General features: G+C 43.7%; 2 protein-coding genes across 3 annotated transcripts in view; one reads left to right on the top strand and one right to left on the bottom strand.

The window, feature by feature from the left end:
* TM6SF1 (transmembrane 6 superfamily member 1) overlaps positions 1-16,942 on the bottom strand; it is a gene marked incomplete in the record, with an annotated part of 30,626 nt that extends 13,684 nt beyond the window's left edge. Inside the window, 6 exon segments of one of the 2 annotated variants that reach the window (XM_034783448.1) lie at positions 3,899-4,020; positions 5,425-5,507; positions 6,611-6,714; positions 11,279-11,376; positions 12,971-13,074; positions 16,714-16,942. In XM_034783448.1, the coding sequence (XP_034639339.1) occupies positions 3,899-4,020; positions 5,425-5,507; positions 6,611-6,714; positions 11,279-11,376; positions 12,971-13,074; positions 16,714-16,805 (603 nt within the window). 2 annotated transcript variants of the gene reach the window in all.
* LOC117883748 lies at positions 16,824-17,798 on the top strand. Its single transcript, XM_034783450.1, has 2 exons — positions 16,824-17,368; positions 17,522-17,798. The coding sequence occupies exons 1-2, from the start codon at positions 16,848-16,850 to the stop codon at positions 17,658-17,660; spliced, it is 660 nt and encodes a 219-aa protein (XP_034639341.1). The 5' UTR covers positions 16,824-16,847; the 3' UTR covers positions 17,661-17,798.
* The last annotated feature ends 987 nt before the right edge of the window (positions 17,799-18,785 follow it).

Below are 18,785 nucleotides of genomic sequence, written 5' to 3'. Positions count from 1 at the left end.
CCAGCAGCTCCCATTGGCCTGGAGCAGCGAACCGCGGCCAGTGGGAGCCGCTGGAAGCGACGCGGGCCGAGAGACATACTGGCCGCCGCGTCCAGCAGCTCTCATTTGCCTGGAGCAGCGAACCGCGGCCAGTGGGAGCCGCGATCGGCTGGACCTGCGGACGCGGCAGGTAAACAAACCGGCCCGGCCCACCAGGGGCTTTCCCTACACAAGCGGCATTCCAAGTTTGGGAAACACTGCTCTATAATATTTAAGGTATTATATATATATATATATATATATATATATATATATATATATATAAAGCCTGCTACTATAGGAGTGTTTACAACATCATAGGCAAAGAATGTGTTTAACCCAATAGTATTAATGGGAAAAACAAGGGAGTAATGTTACAAATACTTTTAAGATGGAACTATAAAAGAATAATTGTAAAGTCAGTGGATTGTTTCCATTTTACTACTGCGTGAAGGCTGAACTTTAAATGTATATGTTACACCTTTTTCTAAAAGGAGACAGTAACCTGACATACATATTTATGAGTGACACGAAACCACAGCCCTGTCTTATATACAGATCAGTTAGAATGATTAGCCAAGGTGACAATGAGGACAAACCTACCCAATAGAACTTGTCTGTTAAGTTTCTATAGGGATACCGAGAACTCATGCCTTTTCTGTACAGTATGTATATATTTACATAAAGGCAATGCAAATGTAAAGCTCTAAAGAAAGTAGAAAGATAGGCCAACACATTGTGCAAAGGCTTAGTGCTGGACTGAAATACCTTGTCTACTGAGTTATTGTGCCCATCTCTCTCTTTTTAATACAGCAAAGTCATACCAATGTACCCTGACATGAATTAAATGCAACAACAGCTCCTGTCAGGTCAAAGTTGATCCACTGCTGGCTTCCCTTCTGCTGAAAACAACAAACCAACTCCTCACAAGTCTTGCTGGCGCTGCTGTTTTGTATGTCAGAAGAAAGTCTGCAGGTGCAATTAGAATTTTCTCTCAATTCCCTAATCCATGCTGAGTGCCTCGTTTGGGGCACCTCCCAGACTCAGGCTCTAAGAGCTCAGAACAATCTACTAGTGTCAACAGGCTGAATGCAACAAAACCAGTCCCACCAGAATTCGTGTGCAAAGCTGAATTTATGCTTTGCCCTCCATCTCATTAACTTTTCCTGAACTTAAATTACTTGAGACTGTTCCCTGAGTTACTAGTAGTACATTTATAGACCTATCCACCAAGCCCTGTAAATACCGTATTACAGCTCAGTTTGATTCTAAACTGTGGCATAACGCCCCCATGCCTCTATGCTTTGAAAACAACTGAAGCTTGTCTGTTATCCAAGTGTATGTATTTAACTGGTTTGTAGTAAGTCTATAACAATGAATGGCTTACGCGACACTATATAAATTGATTCCAGTAATGTTTTAATGTAAGTACTTTGTATATATTTGTACATTTTTAAGAACTATCATGCCATTTGTTTCCTAACTCCCTTATTGTCTCTGAATAATGCTAGTTCAAAAATTAAAATTGGATTTTTAAGCTGATTGTAAATATTTAAAAGATCTGCTGAAAAGGGGCCAAATCCTTGTAGGATTTAGTATGGTTAATTGTTAATTAAACAAATCAGTATTAATAATACACAACTATTTTCTGAAAACTAGATTGCATTTAGGATTGCCTAAAATATTACAATTGGTTTTATTTCATTTTCTACAGAATTCTGAAGTACACAGTTACTAAACATAAGTATGTGTGCTAGGTTCTCAACTATTCCTGTCTTCTACAGATCATAAATTAGCTATGAAGATGTAGTTCTATTTTCCCACAGGAAAGGCAATTTCATGAAAAAAATCTAAAGCATGGATGAAAAGATTCTATATTTAGAATTAAACTGAGGACTTACTATGACCTTCAGAGAATAGAAACTAAAAGGCTCAATTTTTACATACAAAAGAGCTGTTCAGTAAAACCTGAAATTAAAAAAAAAGTGTTTAGAACACCTGCTTTCCATGCATTTGCCTTTTTTGAACAAAATTTTTTAAAAGTTAAGCTTGATTGAAACATGCATTAATGTGACACATTAAATCTGGTTAACAAAGTAGTAGTGATTACCAATCTCATAAACATAAGAAGCTTGGTCACGCTTCTGCAAATAAGCTACCATATTTTAGCTATAGGCAGCAATTTCTGTACAGTTCTTGGGGCTAGGAGGGCAAATCGAAACCTTTATCCAGCTCTACGCAAACACCATATTCACCTCACTAATACATGTTGTTACATAAGAAGCAACCATCAACATGACCAAACAGCGCTTTGACGCTATCCCATTTTTATGCCTTTCATTAGATTTCTGAGGGTTCTGTTTACATATTACTCAAATCCTCTCTACACTTTCAGTTTGGAAGATTCACTGAGCTTTCCCCTAACTGGCTTCCATGGAAATGAATCCTAATTTATAAGGCAAAAGCTATTCAGAAGTGCCTCTTGGGACTCAGATTTAGGAGTCATACCTGCCTCACTGCCCCCCAAAATCCTTTACTACAATAGAACCATTATTGATGTGTCTTTCACAAGCTTCTTGAAAATCTTCCAGTGCATCTTCTTCAACTATTGTGTCCTGCAAGATCACCTGTACACAGAGAGCCTGTTAGATTTCTGAATGTTCAGGGGTAGGACCTGTCTCCTATTATCCATACATATGGTGCCTACCATAAAATGGATCTGTCTGAGGCCTCAGGATGCTTTTGTAATACAAATACTATTAATACATTATATGTTGACGCTCAGAATGGGTTTGGAATGTGCTCTGGCAGTAAGCCTGGCTCCCTCTAGCCACAAATAGCTAAACATCATGTCATTCTTTGCTCTACTTTTCAGATAACCTTTTTTCTCAATGCATGAAATTGTGCATAAACAAATGTTGCATATTGTGGCTGCCCAACTAATCCTATTGTTGCCCAATTACAGAGTCCTAGGGAAAAGGTCTAGCTAGTTTGTGAGTAGACACCATTCCTGCAGATGAAGATGATTGTAAAAATGAGCTTTGGATAGGTGTAAGGTGGGTAACACAAAATCACTTCCTTACTACCTAACATGATAATATATCTCAGCTATAAAACGCAATAGCAAGCAATGCAAAGATTTTAAAAAGCAAGCAGGTGTTCAATTATATGAAATCTCACAATATCTACATAATATCTGTAGTTATATAGCACCTTTATCTTAGTATCATAAGGAGCTTAACAAAGCTGGGGAAGTATCACTATCCATGTTTTATAGATGGGGAAACTGAGGCACTGGGACTATAAAGGTCATACACTGAGGCCAACTCAATGTTACAAACTTACGTCAGTAAAACTATGTAAAAAAAATCCATACCCCTGAGTGATACAGTTATACCTACCTAAACCCTGGTGTGGACAGCACTATGTCAGCAGGAGGGCTTCTCCTATTGACATAGCTACTGTCTCTTGCAGAGGTGGATTAACTATACTGACAGGACGTGGTCTCCCATCAGCGTAGTAGCACCTTCACTGAAGCACTACCATGCACCACTGCCGCGTTTTAAGCATAGATCTGCCCTGAGTAAATGGTAGTCAGGAACAGAATATACACATCCTCACCCCTAGTCCTTCACTCTAACCACCTAATCAACTTACTTCCCTCTGCACTCCACAATTAAACTAACTAAAATATTATCTTATATGAAGAATGCAGCAGGGATGTTTTTGTCGTGCCTGCATGATCCTCCATCAATCTCCATTACAAACATAATAAATCATTACAGTGCACTCCACTAAAACTCTGCAGGAATAATGAGCACATTTTAAGTTTTTTTAATGCTATTAGTACAGTAGTTTACATTTAATACAGTAACATTACCTTGACGGGAGTATTGTAAGTCACTGAAGGATGATTATAGATTCTGAACCCAGCCCATATAGGAAGACAAATATATGGTACATTTAAGAAAGAAGCAGGACACATTCTTGCTCCATATTTACCTATTAAAAGAAATAATCATAAAACATGTGAAGAATTAGTATACTAACTCTATATGGAGAAAATTACAGCATATCTGATGGAGCACCCACACCAAACAGCTACAATAATGCTGGATGTAAAAAGCTTTTTAAATGCTGGCAACCCAGCATACAAATCTGGCGGAAAAGCCTGTGCTGGAAATGGAAGAGCCACACACAAGCAGGTAACAACTAGATACAGTATGGGGTGTTGTTTCAAAGATGAGATTTTCTGTTTGTGACAGCCAGCTGCCTCAGCCACTGACCTCTTTTCTACATACCCACAGGGACGGAAGAGCTCCGAACGCTGTTAATACAACCTGCTCTAGATAAAGGCATCTTCCACAAAAGAAAAACTGACACTTTTAAGTCTGATATTATGCTCTGCTTACTAAATCTTGGTTTCTAATGCAGGGCAGTGACAATGCTTGGGAAAAGGGTCACAAAAAAAAAAAACCCAAAAAATTCTGGCCCAGATCCTCAACTGCTATAAATCAGGGGAGACTGTGCTTTTTATATCAGCTGAGGATCTGGTCAAAATCAGTGTCAGAGAGGACTCCCTGAAAATCAGAGATCTTGAGCTTGTATAGGAGAGAGGTGAAGAGCTTCTGTGTGGACTCATCAGGCTGAACCATGAATGCTCCATCCTAGCTATAAATACCTGGGCTGAGATTTTCAAAGCCAACTAATGGTTGTAAACACATTAACATTAATTTATGGCAGTAGTGTGTCTAACCTCCCTCTCCCCCCTTCATCTTTGAAAAATCATAATGTTAGGCTTTTTGCCAGAAGGAAATCATTTATTTATGTAAGAAAAGTTTAAAGCACTTCACGTTAACAACTGCATGACATAAACATGATTTAATAACAACTTCTCAAGCCCCAGCAGCTGTAAATTCATTTGTCCAAAAGTGCCTTTGGATGCCTTTTGCCTGACCCTTGACATCTGTACTGTAAAGCAACAAGTGCGCTTTATGCTAATCCGTAAATGAACAATTTTTAAACACTAATAACAAACAGATATAGTTGTTTTCTCATATCCCAAAATAAACCACATTAAGTCAATGAGAACCTTTTATTGACTTGTGTGCTTTGGATCAGGGCCTTATTGCCGATAGCAAAATAAGATGATAAACTTTTTCTTGTCGGCATGGAATGGTAAATCCACACACTTCCCAAAGTAAAAATATCCTTGGTATCTAGTTAACTGATCTGTTTATATTCCTGAAGTCCCTCCAAAGTTATATTAAAGTAAGGAGCAATATACTATATTTTGGTTATGAGACCAGGTAGCCTTATTTTTTATTAACCCCGTATAGGAAGTAGAAAACAAAACAATTTTCATGCTTCACATGGGAAAGTTGGTTATATGAATTATCTCCTTACCCACAATAGTTCCAGGCATAAAGACAATAATGCTCATGACAATGGATCCTAACCAGTATAGGCCAATGGTTCTGTAACTTTCTCTGAAAAAGAAATAATTGATTTAATGCACTATCCCTAGAACACTACTGTCAAAAACTGCCCTCAGAGATTATACTGATTTCTGCTGGTAGCATCTTAAGAGAGAAGGCTGAGATCCTCAAAGGTATTTAGGTGCCTAACACCCTTTGAAGATCTGGGCCTAATGTGGTGGTGAATGGTGAACACAGAGGAGTGATAGAAACAAACCTATGGGGGGAAACTCTGCATTTTTGTGTATAAACAAGGTAATTATATGAGCAATATGGGATTGTATGTTTAATTCCCTGTTTTGTGGGAGGTGTTACTCATAGAAGGGCTGAGTGGGCACCTGTTGCACAAGGCTTTGAAAATAATTTGCTTTAATGCTTGTGTTACCAGAAGGTTGATGTTTCAAAACAGTATATTTTGAAATATTTTCCCCTGCAATGTGCATTTAAATAATTATTTTCTTTAACTCTTTCCACAAGAGTAAGCAACATAAGACTCCTATATTCCAGAAATTATTACTACCTCTTTATCTACACAGTACTTCCAGGTAGAAATGAAAGAAAGAAGACCATGTAGTCTTGACCAAGACACTGTTCTGCTCTCTTGAAATAATGATACCATGGAGTCTGAACATGCATTCTCTTTAGGATTTCCACTTTCTGGTTAGCTAATATAAATTGTACAAATGCTCTGTGTTTTGCTCTGTACAGTAAATCTTCCAGATAAAAGTCATGGTAAAATTTTTGTTCTGCTGCCTACATCAAGTTCAGCAATAATTAATAAAACCAACACCATCAACAAAACACTCATTAATCAAACTAATTAACTGTGTTCATTTTGAATTATAGTGCAAAGGCGAGAGAACCCAGGTTCTTTATTGGCTCCCCCTTGTGCATCTGAAACAAGAGGCCAAATCCAGTTGTGATCTAACTCTGCAGAGAGTAATGGAATTTCAGTAGGGCTTAATTTGGCCCAAGGAATTTACACAGCACAAAATACTATTTAAAAAACTCAAACATCTAAACATTGCAAAACCACAGGAAATGAATTTCCTTTGTGGCTTATACAGGGGTGTGGAAAGCTAAACAAATGGTACACAAACATCAGACTGACTTACTCCCAGGAAATAGCTGCCACCATTAAGAGATACATCAGATAATGCACAGAGCCATCCCAATAGCAGATCACATGGCCATAAGCAGTGTTCAGATGAGGTTCGCCCTAAAGAAAATGGATTTTAAAACAGTGCAATGGCAAAGGAGATTCAATAAACCTTAGAAGTGTATTAAGAATAGCAGGTAAACAGGCTGGAGTAAAGTGACTGGTGTTCATTCAGTCTAGGGATCCATTTTTTCCTGGCTGTCAACTCTCATGTTAGCCTTTTTCCAGTCACCCGGGACCTCGCCCGATCGCCATGAGTTTTCAAAGATAATGGCCAATGGCTCTGCAATCACATCCACCAACTCCTTTAGCACCCTCGGATGCAGTGCATCCGGCCCCATGGACTTGTGCTTGTCCAGCTTTTCTAAACAGTCCTGAACCACTTCTTTTTCCACAGAGGGCTGGTCACCTCCTCCCCATACTGTGCAGCCCAGTGCAGTAGTCTGGGAGCTGACCTTGTTCGTGAAGACAGAGGAAAAAAAGCATTAAGTACCTTAGCTTTTTCCACATCCTCTGTCACTAGGTTGCCTCCCCCATTCAGTAAGGGTCCCGCACTTTACCTGACCTTCTTCTTCTTGCTAGCATACCTGTAGAAATCCTTCTTGTTACTCTTAACATCCCTTGCTAGCTGCAACTCCAAGTGTGATTTGGCCTTCCTGATTTCACTCCTGCATGCCTGAGCAATATTTGTCCCTCCCTGGTCATTTGTCCAATCTTCCACTTCTTGTAAGCTTCTTTTTTGTGTTTAAGATAAGCAAGGATTCCACTGTTAAGACAGGCTGATTGCCTGCCATATTTACTATTCTTTCTACACATTGGGATGATTTGTTCCTGCAATCTCAATAAGGATTCTTTAAAATACAGCCAGCTCTCCTGGACTCCTTTAAAAAAGGGAAGAAGGAGGATCTGGGAAACTACAGGCCAGTCAGCCTCACCTCAGTCCCTGGAAAAATCATGAAGCAGGTCCTCAAGGAATCAATTCTGAAGCACTTTGAGGAGAGGAAAGTGATCAGGAACAGTCAGCAGGGATTCACCAAGGGCAAGTCATGCCTAACTAACTTAATTGCCTTCTATGATGAGATAAGTGGCTCTGTGGATGAGGGGAAAGCAGTGGATGTGTTATTCCTTGACTTTAGCAAAGCTTTTGATGATGTCTCCCATAGTATTCTTGCCAGCAAGTTAAAGAAGTATGGGCTGGATGAATGGACTATAAGGTGGATAGAAAACTGGCTAGATCATCAGGCTCAACGGGTAGTGATCAATGGCTCCATGTCTAGTTGGCAGCCGGTATCAAGTGGAGTGCCCCAAGGGTCGGTCCTGGGGCCGGTTTTATTCAATATCTTCATTAATGATCTGGAGCAGAGATGGGAAAACTATGGCCCGTGGGCCACATCCAGCCTGCGGGACCATCCTGCCTGGTCCCTGAGCTCCTGACCTGGGAGGCTAGCCCCCGGCCCCTCCCCTGCTGTTCCCCCTCCCCCGCAGCCTCAGCTCACTTGCTCCGCCACCAGCGCAATACTCTGGGCGGCGGGGCTGTGAGCTCCTGGGGCAGCACAGCTGCAGAGCCGGGCCTGACCCAGTGCTCTGAGCTGCGTGGTGGTGGTTGTGGGGGCGGTGGCGGTGGCATGGCCCACCTCCAGGCGGCTGGAGCACTGCCAGTCACTGGTGCTCCAGGCAATGCGGTAAGGGGGCAGGGAGCAGGGGGGGTTGGATAGAGGGCAGGGGAGTTCGGGGTGGTGGTCAGGGGGCGGGGGTGTGGATAGGGTCGGTGTGGGGGAAATAGGGGGTTGAATGGGGGCAGGGGTCCCCGGAGGCTAGTCAGGAAGGAGGGGGGTTTGGATGGTGTGGCGGGGGGCAGTCAGGATCAGGTGTTCCTGGGGCAATCAGGGGACAGGGAGCAGGGGCAGGTGGATGGGGTAGGGGTCCCGGGGGGCCATCAGGAATGAGACCAGGGGTTGGATGGGGCGGCAGGAGGCAGTCAGGGGCGGGAGTCCGGGGGCGCTCAGGGGACAGGGAGTGGGGGTGTGTGGATGGGGCGGGAGTCCAGGGGCGCTCAGGGGACAGGGAGTGGGGGTGTGTGGATGGGGCAGGAGTCCTGGGGGGTGCGTCTGGGAACAGGGGGGGTTGGATGGGGCAGGAGTCCTGGGGGGGTGCGTCTGGGAATAGGGGGGGTTGGATGGGGCAGGAGTCCTGGGGGGGAGGGCAGATAGCAGGTGGGGGCCGGGCCACGACCCCCGCCCCTAACTGGCCCTCCATACAATTTCCGAAACCAGATGCTGCCCTCAGACCAAAAAGTTTGCCCACCCCTGATCTGGAGGATGGCGTGGATTGCGCCCTCAGCAAGTTTGCAGATGACACTAAACTGGGAGGAGTGGTAGATACGCTGGAGGGTAGGGATAGGATACAGAGGGACTTAGACAAATTAGAGGATTGGGCGAAAAGAAATCTGATGAGGTTCAGCAAGGACAAGTGCACTGCAAAGACTAGGGACCGAGCGGCTAGGCAGCAGTTCTGCAGAAAAGGACCTAGGGGTTACAGTAGACGAGAAGCTGGATATGAGTCAACAGTGTGCCCTTGTTGCCAAGAAGGCTAACGGCATTTTGGGCTGTATAAGTAGAAGCATTGCCAGCAGATCGAGGGGCATGATCATTCCCCTCTATTCGGCATTGGTGAGGCCTCATCTGGAGTACTGTGTCCAGTTTTGGGCCCCACACTACAAGAAGGATGTGGAAAAATTGGAAAGAGTCTAGCAAAGGGCAACAAAAATGATTAGGGGGCTGGAGACATGACTTATGAGGAGAAGCTGAGGGAACTGGGATTATTTAGTCTGCAGAAGAGAAGAATGAGGGGGGATTTGATAGCTGCTTTCAACTACCTGAAAGGGGGTTCCAAAGAGGATGGATCTAGACTGTTCTCAGTGGTGCCAGATGACAGAACACGGAGCAATGGTCTCAAGTTGCAGTGGGGGAGGTTTAGGTTGGATATTAGGAAAAACTTTTTCACTAGGAGGGTGGTGAAGCACTAGAATGGGTTACCTAGGGAGGTGGTGGAATCTCCTTCCTTAGAGGTTTTTAAGGTCAGGCTTGACAAAGCCCTGGCTGGGATGATTTAGTTGGGGATTAGGTCCTGCTTTGAGCAGCGGTTGGACTAGATGACCTCCTGAGGTCCCTTCCAACCCTGATATTCTACGATTCTATGTTTCAAGGCATCCATATCATTATCTGGAGTTAGGATGAAATAACTTCCATATAGACACACCCTTTAGAGCAGGGATCGGCAACCTTTGGTACCCGGCCCATCAGGGAAATCCGCTGGCGGGCCAGGACGGTTTGTTTACCTGCAGTGTCCGCAGGTTTGGACAATCGCAGTTCCCACTGGCCGCGGTTTGCCGTTCCAGGCTAATGGGGGCTGTGCGCAGCGGCGTGGGCCGAGGGATGTGCTGGCCGCCACTTGCCACAGCTCCCATTGGCCTGGAACAGTGAACCGTGGCCAGTGGGAGCCGCGATCGGCCGAATCTGCGGATGCTGCAGGTAAAGAAACCGTCCTGGCCCGCCAGTGGTTTTCCCTGATGGGCCGCATGCCATAGGGTGCTGATCCCTGCTTTATAGTATTGAAAAATTAGGTGCATTCTGGTGGGGAGGGTATGCCTTGCTCTTCAGTATTTGGGGACACAGTACTGAAACAGCAATCATTGCTCTGCAACGTTATGGGAAATTCCTGTTTCTAAAAAAAAATGATGTTCAAAAATCTGAAGTTATGACATATATATCAGTGATGAAATGTAAAGACTGTTTGATTTAATTAAGAAAGATATATTTAACAATCTAGAAATCCAACAATAGTGTTGAGCACATTAATGATGGTGATATTTAAGCTCATAGGGCCCAACTAATTTCTCTGAAGTCTATAGAGTCTTTTCAATTACACCAGTGAATGTTGGATCAGGCCCTCATTGTACTATTTTTGATGGACACAGATTCAGCAGGGAACAGATTCTGCTAACTTGATATCTGGCACTATCAGGTTTTTCACTCTATTTTGAAGTTCCTTTTATTTGGTTCCTTTTATTAAAAGGATTAAGCAAAAACACAAGATTCATTATTTTTCTTCTAGGCTAAGCTTACAGGTTTTGTAATATTTCACTTTAACTCTCCATTAATGACTGCTGAATTTGTATTGACTTCTGCAGAAATGCATGCATTAAGTAGTTCAGTAGAAATGTATGCATTAACTACACTAATGTCATAGAAGTCCACTATAACAGTATTATTGCAACTAAATGAAATAATAAACTGGGGCTTGAAGTCAATGAAAGCTCTATCAGTGACTTTAATGAGAGTAAAATCAAACCCAAGAAGATTCTTTTGGACACATTAAGTACTCTTATTTATATTATTAAGAGAAAAGCCAAATTGCAGTGGTACTTCATAGCCTATATGAAAACAAATAAATTACAGTATCTTCCTCTTCAATGTCCAAGGCATATGAAATAAATGATAATACTGAACTTCATATCCTGTTAACTTTCTAATGCCTTTTTTCTGCCAGGGGCATTTTTATAATAAAGATTTTATTCAATCATCAATAGTAAAGATTTAAATTCATAAGTTAAATGATTGTTTACCTCTTTCAAGTAGTAGGTCATGAATCCATCAATAATTCCATCCTGTTCAAGTCCTATTATAAGGTTCACTACACTGGTAAAAGCGAATACGGCATAAACTGTAGTAATATGAAAAGAAGAAATTACTGTATATAAAAAGGCTTGCAAATCACAGACTGTCAATATATAGTCTGAAATATTAAACTGTTAAGAGATTAACATCTAACTGGGGGGATTTATCTGTTGTGAGGAAAACATCCAGACAGATATCTAATGGACAATATAACTTGTTACTTAGCAATACCTAGTTTAAATATTTTAAGATACCAGTATTTTGCCACAAAGTGTACTCTTCAAGATAGCTATACTTAATGACGTGTACTCCATACATCCACATGCATAGCTCCTATTGACCTCAGTGGGTGATCGGCATCACATGAAGAGGACTGGACAGCCCTTAGAAACTATCATATAATGTAGACAGCCTCAATTGCAAACATCTGATCTTCCTTGAGGAAAACTGAACATTCCAGTTATACTCAGAAGAAAGAAGAGGAGGGGCTGGCAGAAAAAGGAAGGAAAATGTGACTTGCCCTTTCTGGGGTGGAGCAAGGTGAACCTGCTTTGCCATCATGAGCCATGACGACGTAGGAAACCTAGTCTGCAAGGTGCTCAGTGACTCCATAGGGAGTGCCTTTTATGAATTAAGAGTTGTCAGCACCACGCAACATACGCAGCACCTTGGAGGATAAAAGTGTATGGGTATGGGATGAGTAGCAGAGGGTAAAAATACACAGTAGGTATGGGCTATGGGCTCTGCCTGCAAGTTGTGGAGAGGTCTAGGGCTGGAACTTGAGGCAGCTAAATGAGCCAGTAGTTTTTCCTGTAGGTTGCCATATGGTGCTCCAGAATATAAGATTTCACTTAAAAAACAATTACATCTCCCCGGCCTTATGGTTGTGACAATAACCTTCAAATATGAAAAGAGTGTATTGATGCCAAGATGCTTGCCTGAGTCTGTGGACAGCCTAAAATGATAGCACTGAGAGGTGAGAACAACCCCGTTCATCACACTTTGGTGTCAACGCTGAAGCCTAGTGATGGTTATTAGATATTATTAGTGGAATATTTATTGTGTAAGAACGAAGGGAGATGATCAGATTATGACAATCTGTATTATCTAGGGGCAGCCAACCCTATGGAGCCCAATGGGGAATCCAAACCCCCTGCAGGGGCACAAACCCCAAAGAAGCCCACTGAGCTGAGTAGGAGAATGGGTCCCAATGAGGAAGAGCCAGGCCTGACATGTTCAATAAGGTCCACTGTGTCGCCTGAGCTCCACCAAGGGGGAACAAAACTGAATGGGCCCAGCAGAGCATATTTTTAACCTTTCTACAGTCCACTATGAGTATCTCATTTTGGCTTTCAAGTGGTGGAGTTGGTTTGTTGGCAGAGGCTGAAGATTAGCACTACCTTTCCCCTCATCCCCTATTTCAACCCCTGCTGAGCTCATTCAACTTCCAGTGGAAGTTGAAATCCACTTAGCACCCTACATCATCGGGCCCAAAGTCATTAAAAGGTTTCTATCAGGTTAAAGGCGTGTTACCTTTCTATAGACACAAATGGTAACAGCCATAAAGTATGTACACGTGAGATGTAACTTTCAAACCAATGAATAAATGCTTAATTAGCTTTGATTATACTAATACATACCATAAAAAAGTGGGTCTTTTGGAGGTTTTCTTTTGACCAGAGTACGGGCTACTAGAGCAACGAAAATCAGAATCAGGAATCCAACTGCTACAATTGCCCAGGAACTGAAATTATTTTAAAAAATAGGGAATTAAAAACAAGCGCCCACTTGCCCCCTTCAACTCTGCAGTTTTTCTATCAGCTAACCTCAAAAGGATCACTTTTCAAAAGCAAAAGTGTATCCCCTTAATCTTAAATTAAATGCAATTACTAATGACAAATTTTGCTTTTTAAAATCCTTGCAGAGTTTACAATATTATACATTTTTACTGTTTCTCAGCACTTCCATGCCTCCTTCTTACGTGATCATCTATAAAAAGAAAATACTAAAATAGCTTTATAAACAACTAGTCCAGAAAGCTAGCTTGTCAGACTAAATTCAGTTTCCATGCTGACATTAGCAAAAACTAAGACAAATAGGCTGTGAAAGTCATATATGCACAGATTTTTAGGTCAGAAAGGACCATTATGAACATGCCACAGAAAAGTACCTATCTGTGAAAGGACATGTTTGCAAAGTAAAATTACAAAAAAACAAATTGATCAGCTGGCCCGGAACTAGGGGAGCATAGTGCAGTGCCCCATGATAGCTCTGGGTTCAATTTCTGGCCTCCCTCTCCCAGGCCCTAGATTGCCAGGGACAGGAAATGCTATAGAAGTGTTCTCAGGCTCTGGAGAGAAGTGCTATGTGTGACTCATTGTGAATGCTTTGCAAATAGAGTTGATGGATTCTGCAGGGAGGACCTCCTTTTCCATAAGGATGGGGGCCATAATACAAGGCCTGGAGGATGCATATTAGAGGGTGTGTAAAGTGCTGGTGGGAAAATGATGGAAATACTCAAGGCCCAGAGAGAAAAGAGTTAGCCTCCCCAAGAAAAAAATATTTTCAATAGAATTCCTTTAAAATCTATTTACAGCTCTAGATTGGCAAATTGTGCTAAATTCACTTTAGGACAGATTCTTGAGATCAATTCATCCCCTTTGCACTTATATACAAAATAATATGGGGAGAATTCGGTAAACCATAAGCAGGGCTGGCTCCAGGCACCAGCGAAGGAAGCAGGTGACTGGGGCAGCCAATAGAAAGGGGAGGCACTCCGTCCGTTATTGGGGCGGCACATCCAGGTCTGCGGTGGCAATTCGGCGGCGGGTCCTTCAGTCCTCTGTTCCTCTTCGGCAGCATCTCAATCAGTTTTTTCTTCTTTCTCTTTTTTTTTTCCTGCCTCTTGGGGTGGCAAAAAAGCTAGAGCCGACCTGACCATAAGGTTTTTCAAAAAATGTATTTTGAATATTGGAGACATCAGGATATGGTTTCAGAAGATACACTAATTACAAGTCTGATTTTTCTCCTCAAGAAAATAAATTAGATAGTTATATTTAAACAATATGAAAACTGACAAGAAATTAAAAATTGTTTTACATTTCAGATTTGATCCGTCAATCTTAATTCTGCTATTCAGCCTTAGTGGATCTTGCATTAGATCTATTTACTGAGTAAAGATTGAAGGATTGAGTACTTCAGTTGTATAAAATGCAGACTTTCTGCACTATGGTGTGTACCTACTAGAAAGAAATACTGGCAATGAATCAAACATGCACTAACTTTTTAGAAATCTGCTCACTGAATATTACAAAAACCTCTGAAGTACCTGGACCCTTCCAGCCCAAACCAGCCACACAGTCTATTACGTGCACTGACTTTTTGAAAAACTTTTAGGCAGTGGAGCATACAGACATGTCTGATGCTAACTGGATCCCTACGCTCCTTTAGTCCTGAAGTTTCTTAGGAGAGAGGCGACTCTTAAGATCCTTTTCTACATTTTAAATCAAAAGTTTATCTGAAGTTTTTGTAGAACTTTGTAGAACACTGGAAAGGCTTCAGGGACCTCTTATTGGGCACAGTTGAGGAAACTCTCCGTTGGATGATGAGATACTGCACTGGAGTAGTTTCAATTTTTCTGTAAGACTTAGGACCTGATTCTTCACCCACTGATGTCAACAGCAAAACCCTTAACTGACTTCTATGGGGGCATGATGGTGACCATAGGCTCTGATGGCTCTGGAACTGACTATGAATGGTGTGGTGACTTCCACAGTTTTGAAAGGGAAAAACTCTGAAGGATTTTTGTGGCTGGGCACAAAAACCCATTAAGAACTTATCCAGGCTGTCTTTGGATCTGCAGTTTCCAAAGAGAATTCTACCCAAGATCTCTTCTCCACCGCTTCCCACAGCCACAGTGCTGATACCTGAGAACTTGATATAGGATTTCTATGTCATCCCATCCCTCTTGTTTAATCTCACTGCTTTACCTGATGACAGGTTTCAGAGTGGTAGCCATGTTAGTCTGTATCAGCAAAAACAACGAGGAGTCCTTGTGGTGTCTTAGAGACTAACAAATGTATTTGAGCGTAAGCTTTCATGGGCTAGAACCCACTTCATCGGATGCATGAAGTGGAAAATACAGGAGCAGGTATAAATACATGAAAGGATGGGAGTTGCCTTATCAAGTGTGAGATTAGTCTAACGACAATCCATTTAATAGCAGGATATCAAGGGAGGAAAACTAACTTTTGAAGTGGTAATGAGAGTGGCCCATTTCAGACAGTTGACAAGAAGGTGTGAAAAGCAACAGAGAGTCCTGTGGCACCTTTAAGACTAACAGATGTATTGGAGCATAAACTTTCGTGGATGAATACCCACTTCATCAGACACATGCGGATCCAGACTAACGTGGTTATCCCTCTGAAGAAGGTGTGAGTAACAGTAGGGGGAAATTAGTATTGGGGAAATTAGGTTTAGGTTTTGTAATGACCCAATCACTCCTAATCTGATGGTGTCCGGTTTGCAAATTAATTTCAGTTCTGCAGTTTCAACAAAAAAACTTCAAAAACAGACTCCAAAATGAAACTGCAGAACTGGAATTAATCTGCAAACTGGACACCATCAGATTAGGCCTGAATAAAGACTGGGAGTTGTTGGGTCATTACAAAACCTAAACCTAATATCCCTAATACTAATTTCCCCCTACTGTTACTCACACCTTCTTGTCAACTGTCTGAAATGGGCCACTCTCATTACCACTTCAAAAGTTATTTTTCCTCCCTTGATGTCTTGCTATTAAATGATTTTTCTGGTTAGACTGACCTCACCCTTGGTAAGGCAACTCTCATCCTTTCATATATTTTCCACTCCATGCATCGGATGAAGTGGGTTCTAGCCCACGAAAGCTTATGCCCAAATACATGTGTTAGTCTCTACGGTGCCACAAGGACTCCTCATTGTTGTTGCTTTACCTGAGATATTTTGCCCCAACAAAGGACAACTTCTTGCTCCACCAGTGGTCAGCTCCCCAGACCCAAACCCAGATCCCAGCTCTCAGCTTTTTGCACCATTTCCGCCCAAATCACTTGTCCTGGTCCCAGCTTAACCCCACCTCCCACCCCCAAGCTCTCAGCCTCCAACCTCCTGGACTCAGCTCCCCCCGGGGCCTCAGCTCCCAGTCCGGGCGGCCTCGCCCGCCCACTCCCTTGGCGCCGGTTATTGTTGTACCTCGCTCGGGTCCACGTTTGTCCTTTCCATGCCCAGCTTCTAAAAATACGCTGCGCAATGAGCAGCCTGGGCGCGCGCCCTGACTGCCCCCCCGGGCGCTCGGCTCCCCACTCCCCGCCCAGCCCGGGCGCACGGGGACCCCCCCGCGGCTCACCTGCTGCTGGCGGCTAAGAAGTTGAAGAGGTAAGTGACGGGGATGGCGGTGAGGGACAGGACGAAGACCCCGGTGGCAGCCGAGGCGCTCATCCCAGCAGCGGCCGCAGCAGCTCGGCTCACAGGGCGCTTCGCATGGTCGGAGACAATGGCCCAGCTCAGCGGTCCCCGGCCGAGCGCCGCTCTCTGCCCCTTAGACCTGCCCTGCGCGGCCGCGGTTCAGCCCGGCTGCGCCGCTCATCGCCCGCTGCTGGGGGGCAAAAGCCCCCGTCGCTGGCAGGCTGCGCGCCGCAAAGGTTAACGCCGCCCGCCGCGGCAGAAACTGGAGCCCCCCGTTGTTCTTCCAGCAGCAGTGACGGGACTGACAACTGCGGCTGCCTCGCTTCATTCCACAGCCGCCCGCCCGGGACTCTCCCTCCGCCCGGAGCCAGCGGCATGAGATCTATTGTGACCTGGCTGGCACGAGCGAGCCAAGAGCCATCATCACCCCCTGCTGCACATGGTCCCCTACGGCAGGGAGGCCGGGCTCGGGGGGATCAAGGCGGGGACGCCTGGAAAAGTCACTGGTCTTCATCGTCCTGGGCTGGCTGCCCTTGCGAACTACTGCGGGGCGTTATTAGCTCAGTGGGCTGGAGCAAGGAGTCCCCAAGGAGAAAGTGAGTGGGCAAGGCAGTTGTTCCAGCTGTAGTGGCTAAAGAGCCACTTAGAACAGAGCCCTCTTCCCCTTTCTCCCCATGTTTGTAACAATCGGTATCGAAATCTTTTCACCTTCTTTTTTTTTTTTTTTTTTTTTTTCAACAAAATGTGAGTAAAACCAGACTTGGGCTTGGACTTCAGTACTGCAAGGAGAACACTGCTGAATACAGGAAACTCACAAGCAAGCTCTCTGACTGGACTAGAAACAAAAGTGAAACCGACTTGCCTGTTTTCTTCCAGCAAGTTGAGTGAAGCACTCAAAGTCAAAGGGACTAGACACTTATATTGAAAGGCAGCATATTTAAAACTGGTAAGGAATATTCTGTCCACGGGACATTTAGCCTATGGATTTATTTTATTTATTTATTTATTATTAATGGAGATATCCCATCTCCTAGAACTGGAAGGGAGCTTGGAACTCATTGCCACTAGAAGTCATTGAGCAGGGCCGGCTCCAGGCACCAGGCAACCAAGCACATGCTTGGGGCGGCACCTGGTAAGGGGCGGCCAATCTTGAGGTGGTGGGGGGCAGCGCAGCGCGGCGCGGCATTCCGCAGGAGGGGCGCTCCGGTGGCGCGCTCCGGTGGCGCAGCGCTCAGCAGAGGGGGGCAGCACGGGGCGCGGCGCTCGGGGGGGGTTCCGGCGGCGCAGAGCTCGGCGGGGGGGGGGGGGGGGGCGGGGGTCCGGGGGGGGGGGGGGGTGGCTCGGCGGGGCGGCGCTTTTTTTTGCTGCTTGGGGCAGCAAAAAAGTTAGAGCCGGCCCTATCATTGAGGCCAAGAGCTTAGCAGGATTCAAGAAAGGATCATGGGAAGGTTATATAGATTATAACCAGAGTTATCATAGCAAGGATAAAAAAAAACCCAAAAGTCTTTATTTCATGATATATGGCAATCGCTAGTAATGGCATAAGGAGGAAACTTTTCCTGTGAGTAGGTTATTTCATAACTGTATCATACAGGATTTTCTGCATTTTCCTCTGAAGCAGCCATGTTGGTGAGAAGATACTTGACTAGATTGGCTACTGGTCTGATCCAGTCTGGCAATTCCTATGTTCAACAAATGGTAAGAATGGTGAAAAGTAAATGAGAGTTCTAAAAGTCTTTATGTTTTAGCAATCAATCATCTTATTAGGCAAAATAGATAAGGAAATTTATATTTAGAATTGTTTTATAGCCTGATACTTTCCCTTCAAGTGTGGAAAACTTGTTTTAAACAAAATATATTTAGTTTGTCCCAAAATAAAGTAATGCATAAGCCAGAAAATACTTTTACATGCATGAGAAACTTCAGCCACACACAGCTCTCAAAGCTGCAAACCAAGGTAAAGGGTGGGTCATAACATATATAGCAAATTACCTGTTCAAGGGAAAATGTTAT

This window comes from Trachemys scripta, chromosome 10 (genome assembly GCF_013100865.1).
Source record: "Trachemys scripta elegans isolate TJP31775 chromosome 10, CAS_Tse_1.0, whole genome shotgun sequence".
Lineage (NCBI taxonomy): Eukaryota > Metazoa > Chordata > Testudines > Emydidae > Trachemys > Trachemys scripta.
The sequence above is the reverse complement of the archived record's forward strand: the minus strand, read 5'-3'. Positions and strand labels throughout refer to the sequence as shown.